The following is a 12,240-nucleotide window of genomic DNA, read 5'->3' as shown; positions in this document are numbered from 1 at the left end:
AGATAAAGCAGAGGCTCTTGTAAAATGCTGATAGTACGAGTAGTAAGTAGCCACTTTCTGCACAAAGAAGAATATATAGCTGAATTGCAAAGAGGCAAGCCAGATCCCATTTGGGCAAGCACTTGGATTTCATCTGTGACACACATTTGGTTACTCTTGATCTTGTGTGGCTGATCATCAGTTTCATGAAATTTTAAATTTCTTGCATTTCATGTTTCAGTCTGAAACTTCTTCCATCTTGTTATCTTCTGGACCCCTAAAGCCAATGGCAATGATAACAGTAACCGTCACCTTATATTCATGCTTTTTAAATTTTGTCATTATTGATTATGGCCACATCTATGACCTTTCAGAACACCATGAGTTTTCTCTGTGCTTATCCATCACTATTGTCGCTTACATAGGAACTTTATTTCCCCATTGTATTAGAGCTAACTCTGAAACATTATGTTTGGACTCTATATATTCTTGGTAAAGGCCTCTCCTGTCTCTCTTTTTGTTATGAATCCAATGTTTCTCACCTCTCCTCTTTTCATCCTAAAGGAAATTGATAGATCCTTTTTTTTGAAAGAGTCTGTGAGCGTGTGAAAAATAGATTTAAAAGAGAATGTGAGAGGTTTTGGTGAATGCCCTAGCAAGTTGTATGCAAGCTTAACCATCTAATTCTGGGAAAATGGCTTTGGGCCTTATGTAGAAAAATTGGAATAACAGCAAAATAGTGAATGCTAATCAATTAATAAGTCACCTGAACTCTGTCCTTTTTGTAGCTTGTACACAGCTCTACGGAAAGACTCTGGGACAAAATTAGTGGATGGAACTGGCCATAGACCTCACTACAGCCTTCGGACTCTTTGCAGGGCCCTGCGATTTGCAGCCTCCAATCCGTGTAGCAACATCCAGCGCTCACTCTATGAGGTCTTTCTAAAGTCTGTGTTTTTTGTATGGGAGCTTGGCGGATGGGCTCACCGTGAGAAGGGAGGGAGTGATTATGTGTCTGCCAGGTTTGCCTGTGTTTTCCATTTAGTCAGATAAGCCCAGGACATTTCATACAGTACTACCCTGACCTTCTACCATCCTGTCACATTTAAAAGTTGTTCAGCATGGGGCGCCTGGGTGGCTCAGTCGGTTGAGTGTCCGACTTCAGCTCAGGTCATGATCTCACGGTCTGTGAGTTTGAGCACTACGTTGGGCTCTGTGCTGACAGCTCAGAACCCGGAGCTGCTTCAGATTCTGTGTCTCCCTCCCTCTTTGCTCCTCCCCCACTCGTGCTCGCTTGCGCGCTCTCTCTCTCTCTCTCTGTCAAAAACAAACATTAAAAAAATAAATAAAAGTTGTTCAGCAGAGGGGGGTGGGGGGATTGCATGCCTGAGTGGCTCAGTCAGTTAAGCATTTAACTCTTGATTTTGGCTCTGCACTGGTGTGAGGCTTGCTTAGTATTCTCTCTCCCTTTTCCTCTGCCCCTTCCATTCTCATTCTCTCTCTCTCTCTCTCTTTCTCTTTCCCCCCACTCTCTCCCTCTCTCCCTTCCCCTTCTCTCCCTCTCTCCCCCTCCTTCCCTCCCTCCCTCAAGGAAAAAAAAAAATAGTTCTGGGAACCAGTACCATCTAAGAAGGTTGAATTTTGTTCCCGAAATATGTTGGCCTGTTACTGCAGAAGGGTAATTAGTTGTATGCATATTTGTTTATTCTTTTTTTTCCCTAGGGCTTTTGTTTGGGTTTCTTAACACAGCTTGATAGGGCATCACATCCAGTAGTTCAGAAGCTCATTTGTCAACACCTTATCTCTGGCAGTGTAAAAAGTCTGCTGAAGCAGGTATGTTTTTTGATGTTTTTGACTTGTTTAATGTAAATGAATGGCTGAATTATCAACTTTTCAGCTTTTTTTTTTTTGCAGAAGTAATCTGTTGCAAAAGATTTAAATATTAGAAGGTGTCTTAGATGGTGCAAATTCCCAATAATCCTACTCCTACTCTTTAGAGATTTAAGCCTTATAGTCATTTCCACCTAAATTATGTATGTTTTTATTTTCTTATGTATTCACATTCTGACTGTGTGTATAGATTTATCAAGGCAAATTCTTTCTTGTTTTTATTTTAATTCCTAGTTAACCTACAGTGTTCTGTTAGTTTCAGGTGTACAATATAGTGATTCAAAAATTTTATACATTATTCGGTGTTCATCACAGTGAGTTTTCTTTTAATCCCTTCATCTGTTTTACCCATCCACACTCCCTCCTCCCCTCTGGTAATGATCAGTTTGTTCTCTATAGTTAAGAGTCTGTTTTTTGGTTTGTCTTTTTGTTGTTTTTTGTTTGTTTCTTCAGACTCATATATGAGTGAAATCATATGGCATTTGTCTTTCTGACTTACTCCACTTAAATACACATATCTAATATAAATGATTTTAAAAGGATCATCTTGGGACACCTGGGTGGCTCAGTTGGTTAAGCGCCCAGCTGTTGATATCAGCTCAGGTTGTGATCTCAGTGATGAGATTGAGTCCCGCATAGAGCACCACACTGAGCATGGAGCCTGCTTAGGGTTCTTTCTCTGTCCTCTATCTGCCCCTCCCCCACTTATTCTTTCTTTCTCTGTTTCAAAATAAATAAATGAAATTTAAAAAAAAATTAAAAAGGACCGTCTCATAAGACTGTTCTGTAGCTTTCTTTTCTTAGCCTAACTGTATACTGGATATAGTTTTGTTTCTGTTCCCGAGATCACTGTGACATGGTTTCTAAAGGTTACATAGTATTTTGTTGCTTGTACCATAATTTGTGTACACACTTCACATCTGATTGATGGTTGGGCTCCCCCCCCCCCCCTTAAACACGGTAACTGGGTTGCCTGTGTCACTCAGTTGGTTGAGTGCCCAACTCTTGATTTCGGCTCAGGTTATGATCTCAGGGTCATAGGATCGAGCCCTGTGCTGAGCATGGAGCCTGTTTGGGTTTCTCCCTTCCCTACCCCCCTCCCTTTCACTAGCCCCTCCCCCATTTGTGCACATTCTCTCTCTCATGCTCTCTCTAAAATAAAAAAAAAATTCTAAATTAAAATGCAACTATTTCAGTTTGACAAAGGAAATTATAGGATAACATAGGACTGAAAGATGCAGAGTAAGTTTACCAAATAAATGCTTTTTTATGTTGATTCATTCCTTTGTAGGAAGAAAGAGCCTTAGGGACTTTGGACTACTTTAGATTCAATATATTTTCCTCTTTAAAAATTGTACAAATGGGGCGCCTGCATGGTTCAGTTAGTTAAGCGTCCAACTCTTGATTGCGGCTCAGGTCATGATCTCATGGTTTGGTTCATGAGATCAAGCCCCATGTTGAGGCTTGGAAGTTTTCTTTTCTCTCTCTTTGTCTCTTCCCCCATTCACATGCACATACATTCTTTTTTTTTTTTAATTTTTTTTTTTTAACGTTTATTTTTGAGACAGAGACAGAGCATGAATGGGGGAGGGTCAGAGAGAGGGAGACACAGAATCTGAAACAGGCTCCGGGCTCTGAGCTGTCAGCACAGAGCGCGACATGGGGCTCGAACTCACGGACCGTGAGATCATGACCCGAGCCGAAGTCGGCTGCCCAACCAACTGAGCCAGCCAGGCGCCCCACATGCACATACATTCTGTCTCTCAACATAAATAAACTGTAAAAATTATACACGTAACACATGAATATTTACTTTTGGTAAAACATGAGAACATTGAAAAAAAGACTCAAGCTTGCTTTGATTATTATCTCAATACCATTTTTTTTGTGTGTGTTCCTCATGGTTACATGTGATTGGAGGCTTAAATATTCTTTTTCCCCACTGCTCCTGAGCTCAGTAGAGGAGCCCTTAAAAGCAGTAACTGCAATGGTGCTTCAAGTTAGGGAACTAAATGTTTGAGGAGAGCACTTCTTTGTAGTTATAGATCTCACCATTTTTTGATCTATGAAAATGAGAGTTTTGTAGAAATCAACTTCATATATTCAAAAGATTATGCTGTCACCCACAATATTATTTTTTTTTAATTTTTTTTTTAATGTTTTTAATTTATTTTTTGAGACAGAGAGAGGCAGAGCATGAGCAGGGGAGGGGCAGAGAGAGAGGGAGACACAGAATCCGAAGCAGGCTCCAGGCTCTGAGCTGTCAGCACAGAGCCAGATGTGGGGCTCGATCCCACGGACCGAGAGATCATGACCTGAGCTGAAGTCGGACGCTTAATTGACTGAGCCACCCAGGTGCCCCCACAATATTATTCTGAATAGATTAATTTCTCTAGATGGTGGCTTTTATTATTTGTTTCTTTGTTTGTTTAATGTCTTCCAGGAAGTCCAGGATGTAATAATGCAAAGGCCATTTCCCTCAATTGAATGTTGGTCCTGTTTTTAGGAACATGGTTTATATGAAGTACATGTTTTTGATCAAAGTACTTCATCAGAGTGGGAAATTTAATAGGTGAAAGAAAAGAACTGGATCATAAATTATTTGAGAATTTACTTGATTCAGTTTCTTCCTCATACACACCTACCACCCACCTGGATTTTAACACGAGTATGTGTCACTTGTCATTGTTTTGATCTCATTTCTCAGAGTAATTTATTTTCACATTTCACCTATGGCTTTAATGCTGAAAGCATTCAGAACAGGGCAGCATTCTTGGTGATAATTTCTTTTCCTACCTTACACTCCTTTCTGAAAGAAAGCCATAGTTGTCATTGGACTATGGGGTTATTTCTCTAACTTGTGTCTTTCAGCCTATTCCAGAACCAAAAGGAGGTCGTCTTATCCAAGTCGAAGGATACTGGATTTCGGTGGGAGACAGGGAACCTACAATAGATGAGACCTACATTCTTACGTCTTCTGTTAAGCTAAACCTGAGAGACATAGTCCGAGTGGTTTCTGCAGGGTATGTGGACCTTTTCTCTTGCTGCTCTGAAGCTTTACCAGAATGGGCATTAATGACATTCTAGTCTTACTTCCATAATTTTTCAAGTGCTGTATTTGTTGTTTGCTGGCTACGTGTCGCTTTTCTCCTGGCACAAAGCATTGTTCTAGTTATATCTTTGGTGGGAGCAACACCCACCAATTATTTTGGCCATCTTTAAAGTTGCTTTCCAGTATTGGGCTGATGAATACTTGTCTCCCATTATTTAAGTGAGTAACAGCTAGTCCCATTTACTGTTTCTCATAAGTACTGCAAGAACGGTTGAGATTGTTTTCCTCTGTATTTTTTAAGGAACCATTTTTATATAGAAATTTCTCAGAACTTAAGAAACATTCCATTAGTGATGCATAGGTATATAAACATATTCTTTTATGCTGATAAATTCTGTATTTTTTTAAAACTACTTGAATTAATTCTGGTTTCTTTCTTTTTTTTCTTAAATTGGCTTATTGTTTCGTGTTTTGAAGAACCTATCCAGTGTTGATTCAGGGAGAGACATCAGTTGGTAAAACAAGCCTGATCCGGTGGCTGGCAGCAGCTACTGGTAACCATTGTGTGCGTATTAACAATCACGAACACACAGATATTCAGGAGTATATTGGTTGTTACACATCTGACTCTTCAGGGAAGCTTGTGTTTAAAGAAGGTAGGATTATTATTTCATTCCATGTGTGTGGATATTCATTCTTTGAAACCCATTTCCCCAGGTAATCTTTATCCTTTCCAATTGGGGTACATGACCTTTGCCATAACAGCTGGTTTTTCTTTTTCTCTGATTTCCCTGGTTAAAGAATGATGGTGAGGGGTCCAGCTTCCTTTGAGCCCCACTGATCTCATCAGTTGTACACAGGACTACTGCCAAGTTTTGTAGAGTGCAGTTGAACTGCTACTTCATTTCCTAGAGACTCAGAACGGGGTGAATGTTGAACAGAGGGGAAGCTGAGAATAGATATGGGAATGTGGTAATTTAAATGAAATTGGACTGCGGGGGGTGGTGGTGGTGGAATAAGTTGAAAATGTGATATTTGTCAGCCTTACCTCCCCTTCTGTGAAATAAAAAGGATTACTTTGATTAAAAATTGTGCTTCCTTGATAACTCAGTGTCACAAGTTATCTTGAGGCGTGACTAACTGTAGGGAGTAATTTGTTTTGAAATTTAATGTTCTAGTATTGGTTGATTTGTATATTACATTTTTTTAAAACCTTGGACTAACTTATGTACTAATTCTCAGTGTTTGTTTTTTAAGGTATTCTTATTGATGCTATGAGAAAGGGCTATTGGATTATTTTAGATGAATTAAATTTGGCCCCTACCGATGTGTTAGAGGCACTGAACAGATTACTGGATGATAACCGTGAATTGCTCATCACAGAAACACAAGAAGTTGTTAAAGCTCACCCTCGGTTCATGCTTTTTGCTACCCAAAATCCCCCAGGACTTTATGGAGGCAGAAAGGTATGTAGCATTTGCCCCTTACTCCATTTGTTACCCCATTGAGTAGTAAATCTTCCTTGATACGACTGAAATTTTTTTTTTTTTTTTGCTTCTTTTGAAGGGTTTTTCTTTTTCTGGTGAATAGCAGAGCCTCTGTTTTGGAAACTTTTTTTCTGATGTGTTTCCTAGGTGCTTTCTAGAGCCTTCAGGAATCGGTTTGTGGAGCTGCATTTTGATGAACTGCCTAGTTCTGAGCTGGAGACAATCTTGCATAAGCGCTGCAGTTTGCCACCCTCCTATTGTAGCAAGTTGGTTAAAGTCATGCTGGACCTTCAGGTATTTCACCTATCACTTAGTTTCAAATCGAATGTATTGATTATATTTGATGATCAAAATTTAAAATTTGATAGCCTTCTCCCGTCTGTTAATTTTTTTTTTCTCACAGTACAGATAGTATCTTTAAAATGTGTTCCGTTAATATCCACTTTTTGGTTTTATAAATGAATAATTTAATATCGTGTTAAAAATTTTCTCATAATTGTATGTGATAACAGTTCCCTACTTGTTGATAATGTTGGAACATTTTGTTTAGGTTGGGATTTGGCATTGACAAACTACAGTTTTTGTTTTTTGTTTTTTGTTTTTAAAATTTTTTTTCCCAACATTTATTTATTTTTGGGACAGAGAGAGACAGAGCATGAACGGGGGAGGGGCAGAGAGAGAGGGAGACACAGAATCGGAAACAGGCTCCAGGCTCTGAGCCATCAGCCCAGAGCCTGACGCGGGGCTCGAACTCACGGACCGCGAGATCGTGACCTGGCTGAAGTCGGACCCTTAACCGACTGCGCCACCCAGGCGCCCTACAGTTTTTGTTTTTAAAAAAAATTTTTTTTTTAATGTTTATTTATTTTTGAGACAGAGAGAGACAGAGCATGAACGGGGGAGGGGCGGAGAGAGAGGGAGACACAGAATCGGAAGCAGGCTCCAGGCTCTGAGCCATCAGCCCAGAGCCCGACGCGGGGCTCGAACTCACGGACCGCGAGATCGTGACCTGAGCTGAAGTCGGACGCTTAACCGACTGAGCCACCCAGGCGCCCCCAGTTTTTGTTTTTTAAATGGAGCTAGTCCTTGAATGGACATAACTAAACATACCTTTTTCATGTCTCGGCCTTGTCAACTATGCAAAGCTACACTTTTTTGTTTTTTTGTATCCCATTTTAAGGTGTTAGAAGTGTTATCAGAATTAATACACATTGACCTTCTAGAAAGCTAATAATAATTAGCAGTTATACTCCTCTATGTTCCCAAATTATGGGAATAATGTTTGCCACCATTTGTATTCATAACTTTTTCTGTATGATATAGGAGATGGAATTCCTTTTTTTTTTTTTTTGGTGTTGTGATTTGAAATTCCATTGTTAATATTCTTATGTATGAGTTTGAATATTTATCTTCAAAGGATTACTTTCCATTTACTTAAAAAAAATTTTTTTTAATGTTTGTTTTTGAGAGAGAGACACAGTATGAGCAGGGGAAGGGCAGAGAGAGAGGGAGACACAGAATCTGAAGTAGGCTCCAGGCTCTGAGCTGTCAGCACAGAACCCGATGTGGGGCTCGAACCCACAAGACATGAGATCATGACCTGAGCCGAAGTTGGACGCTTAACCGACTGAGCCACCCAGCCGCCCTGGGATGAACCATTTTCATGGGAGCTTATATTTGCTAAAAAATTTTATATAGGTTATACAGTGTGCTTGCCATAACCCTTTTTCATTTGTGTTGATATTGTAATAGTCCTATCGCAGAAGTTCTTCAGTGTTTGCTGGAAAACAGGGCTTCATCACCCTTCGTGATCTGTTTCGATGGGCTGAAAGATACAGATTGGCTGAACAGACTGAGAAAGAGTATGACTGGCTACAGCATTTAGCCAATGATGGTATGTTTTCAATCGGATGTTCTCAAACCATTTAGTTATGTTAGATATTTAACTTTCTTATTAAAATAAGTTTTTCCCAAATTGTGATCTATATACATATTTTACTAGGTATTCCAGATTTAGTCTTTCTCCCTCAAGAGCAAAGTGCTTTTGAAAATCGTTCTTTTCTGTAGGCATTTGTGTTAATATGTTTGGATTTTTACAGTTTTCTCTTTGGTTTAGGTGCCTCCATGTAGGAGTCAGATAGGGGCACAGTGCCCATAAGACTTGAGGCAAATGGCTGGTGGTGTCTCTGTTGACCATTTATCTACAACTCGGTAACCATGGATAGTGGTGCTTCTGTCTTATACAGAAAGCTGACAGGTTTGGTCAGGTAATATCAGAGTTTTGAGAGGAAGCAGTTATGTCATGAGACTCCTGATTGGTCATTTTGGTTTAATCCATGGGAAGAATTTATGTTTCTCTATATCCTAGGAAAGAAAGCATTTCAGAATCTTCTGATTTGAAAGGTACTAATGAGTCATTAATAGAATCCTTAATAAGGAGAGTACAACTAACCCTTGAGAGTTTTGTTTTGTTTTGTTTTGTTTTCTTTACTGGTAAAGAGTAGATGGATGGAGGAACACATTTTTTAGAAAACTTTAAAAGGAAAACTTTTTAGTCAAGGTATAGTGTACAGTAAAATGAATGCAGTGCTCTATTTTTTCATGTAGAAGGAAGATCTATTTTTTTTACATATGTATGTGTCCACGTGAATCATCATCTAGACCAAGGTTTAGAATATTTTTCAGTGCCTCAAAAGATTCCTTCATGGCTCTTGCCAGTCTTAACCTCCCTTGGAGGTAACCACTGCTTTGACATCTATCACCACTGCTTTGATTTTGCCTGTGCTTGAGCTTCAACTCGTGTCATGCAGTATGTACTCCTCAGGCTTGGCTTTTCACTCAGTCTAATGTGAGGTTCAGTCACGCTGCTCTGTGTATCAGGACTTCATTTTTTTTTTCTTATTATTGTAACCCGTTGTACAGGGATACCGTAATATATTTATTCATTCTCTTGTTGATGGACGTTTGGGTTATTTCCCCTTTTTAGCTGTTATGAATTAAACTGCCCTGAACTTTCCTCTATATATCTTTTGGTGCACACATGTTTATTTGTGTTTGGGTCTACCTGGAAGTCCTGTTGCTGGGACACAAGGCATCCAAATTTGGTTATTTGCAGTAGGCTTTCCCAATTGTCCAGAATAGTTCTTTAGATACCCTCTCCACCTGCAAGCTTATAAGAGTTCCTGTTCTGTATTCTGAACATCCCTTGGTATTATAACTTGACACTTGATGACTTCTTTCTTTCTTTGTTTCTTTCTTTTTTTTAGGTTTTATGCTTCTCGCAGGCCGAGTCAGGAAGCAGGAGGAAATTGATGTGATTCAAGAAGTTATTGAAAAACATTTCAAGAAAAAATTGTGTCCTCAATCCCTTTTCTCCAAAGAAAATGTCTTAAAATTACTGAGTGAGTAGGTCAAAATATCTAGAGAAAATGAATTGAGTTGTACTCTTACTAGAAGCTAAATATTTATTCTGCCTTTTATAGGTAAATTGTCCACTCGGGTATCCATGTTGGAATCTGAGTTCAGCCACATTGTGTGGACTGAGGGCATGCGGAGACTGGCGATGCTGGTAGGAAGGGCGCTGGAATTTGGTGAACCAGTGCTACTGGTTGGGGACACTGGGTAAGTTCCTCTGCTTCTGTGACTGGAACTCATTATGATGGATCAGTTCAGTTCCATGGGAGTACTTGAGTTATCTCTGAAGGGTTATCAGGAATACAATATTTGTTTTTTTCTTTTCCTTTTCTCCCTTCCTCTTTTTTTTAAAGGGCACATAAGAGGTCTATTGTTTACTTTTCCTTCAGACTTTTGTGATGGAAAAAAAGGTTTCTTGCATTATTATCATTAGAGCAGTTTTTTTTCTTTGTAATTCTTCTGAATCATGACATTCATTCTATAGACATATACAGAACAGCAGATGAGATACTATCACTTGAAAGTCTGTAAGGATTGGATTTCTCTCCCATCCATTGGTTGTTGTTACTAGAAGTAGGAAAGAATGAAATTCATGCAGTATTTGCTTTTCTAGATAAGGAACGTTGTAGGGTGCGGGTGTTTGGGGGAAGGGTACCCTTAGCCCAGGGTGCAGAGGTCCTGGGTTGGCCTGCAGTGTCTGCTCTAGTGAGGCCTTCACCAGGGCTCCCCTCTTTTGCTCACTGGGGTGTTTGTGGGTGTGTGTTTGGAATTTATGGTCCTTACTAATCTGGTGTGTATTTCTTAACAGGTGTGGGAAAACTACTGTCTGTCAGATGTTTGCAGGCTTGGCAAATCAGAAACTATACTCTGTTAACTGCCACTTACACATGGAGACATCGGATTTCCTGGGAGGGCTGCGACCAGTGAGACAAAAGCTAAAGGACAAGGTTTGTCCAGTAATAAATGATGTGTTTGTTCATTTGAAGAACTGCAGTTGGTTCTGTGCATGAATCAGCTGTGGAATTTGTTTATGGTGAGATTTTTGATTTGAGGTTTAATATGTATCTTTAGATTTTCACTTGTCTACAAGAGGCCTTCATGAGCATCCTGTTGTACAGGCTTTCTTCCTTATGTTTAGACCCTTAATTTCTGCAGAATCTTGTGGAGCCATCTGCTCTTTAATTTCACACCCCTCTTTTCCAAATTGTAGGAAGAAATTGATACATCAAGACTTTTTGAGTGGCATGATGGTCCTCTAGTTCTGGCCATGAAGGAGGATGGCTTTTTTCTCTTGGATGAAATCTCACTGGCTGACGACTCTGTTCTGGAAAGACTCAATAGGTATATGTGTAAGAGATTTACCCTGTGTTTGATGTTTGTGATGGTCTGGTTATTTATTTATTTTTTTTAACTAATTTAAAAATTAAAAAATTCCCATCTAGTTAACACAGTGTTATATTAGTTTCAGGTAGGTGTATAATGTAGTGATTCAGTAATCTATATGTTACACAGTGCTCATCGTGATACGTATACTCTTAATCTCCTTCAACTATTTCACCCATCCCCCCAACTACCTCTCCTCTGGTAACCATCAGTTTTTTTCTCTATAGTTAAGAGTCTGTTTCTTGGTTTGTCTCTTTTTTTCTTTGTTTCTTTTCTTAAATTCTACTTAGGAATGAAATCATTATATTTGTCCTTCTTTGACTTACTAAATTTAGCATTGTACTCTCTGGTTCTATCCATATTGTTGCAAATGGCAGGATTACATTCCTTTTTATGGCTGAATAATATTCCATTGTATATGTACATATACCATGTTTTCTCTAATCATTCATCTATCAGTGGACATTTGGACTGCTTGTCAATTTGGCTGTTGTAAATGATGCTAAAGTAAATATAGAGGTGCATATATCTTTTTGAATTAGTGTTTTCATTTTCTTTGGGTAAATATCCAGTAGTGGAATTACTAGATCATATGGTACTTCTATTTTTAAGTTTTTGAGGTACCTCCATACTGTTTTACTGGTCTGGTTTTTATAGATATTAATTCTTGTGCACAGTAATATTCTCCATAGGTGCATAGTAAATATTTGAAAATAATAATGAGTTACCGTTTTTGTGTTTTGTTTTGACTTTACCACTCAGGGTCCTTTAAGGGGCCTAGTTTTTCTGTTTTGCTGTTAGTAATCAGAAAGATGGCACTGTGGTGTGTTGGGGCTAAAACAAATGAGCCCAAGTTACAACTTTTTATTTATTTATTTATTTATTTATTTATTTTTTATTTTTTTATTTTTTGGTGTTTATTTTTCAGAGAGACAGACAGAGTACGAGCAGGGGAGGGGCAGAGAGAGAGAGGGAGACACAGAATCTGAAGTGGGCTCCAGGTTCCGAGCTGTCAGCACAGAGCCCAACATGGGT

General features: G+C 39.0%; 1 protein-coding gene across 1 annotated transcript in view; it reads left to right on the top strand.

Moving 5' to 3' along the window:
* MDN1 (midasin AAA ATPase 1) overlaps positions 1-12,240 on the top strand; it is a 173,021-nt gene that overhangs the window by 60,155 nt on the left and 100,626 nt on the right. The window contains exons 21-31 of the mRNA XM_043591932.1: positions 768-915; positions 1,702-1,812; positions 4,741-4,892; positions 5,399-5,577; positions 6,179-6,387; positions 6,556-6,702; positions 8,161-8,302; positions 9,675-9,809; positions 9,891-10,029; positions 10,631-10,769; positions 11,033-11,163. Coding sequence (XP_043447867.1) covers positions 768-915; positions 1,702-1,812; positions 4,741-4,892; positions 5,399-5,577; positions 6,179-6,387; positions 6,556-6,702; positions 8,161-8,302; positions 9,675-9,809; positions 9,891-10,029; positions 10,631-10,769; positions 11,033-11,163 — 1,632 coding nt within the window. The remainder of the gene's footprint in view (positions 1-767; positions 916-1,701; positions 1,813-4,740; positions 4,893-5,398; positions 5,578-6,178; positions 6,388-6,555; positions 6,703-8,160; positions 8,303-9,674; positions 9,810-9,890; positions 10,030-10,630; positions 10,770-11,032; positions 11,164-12,240) is intronic.

This window comes from Prionailurus bengalensis, chromosome B2, assembly GCF_016509475.1.
Source record: "Prionailurus bengalensis isolate Pbe53 chromosome B2, Fcat_Pben_1.1_paternal_pri, whole genome shotgun sequence".
NCBI lineage: Eukaryota > Metazoa > Chordata > Mammalia > Carnivora > Felidae > Prionailurus > Prionailurus bengalensis.
Note: the sequence above shows the minus strand (reverse complement) of the source record. Positions and strands in the feature narration are given on the sequence as shown.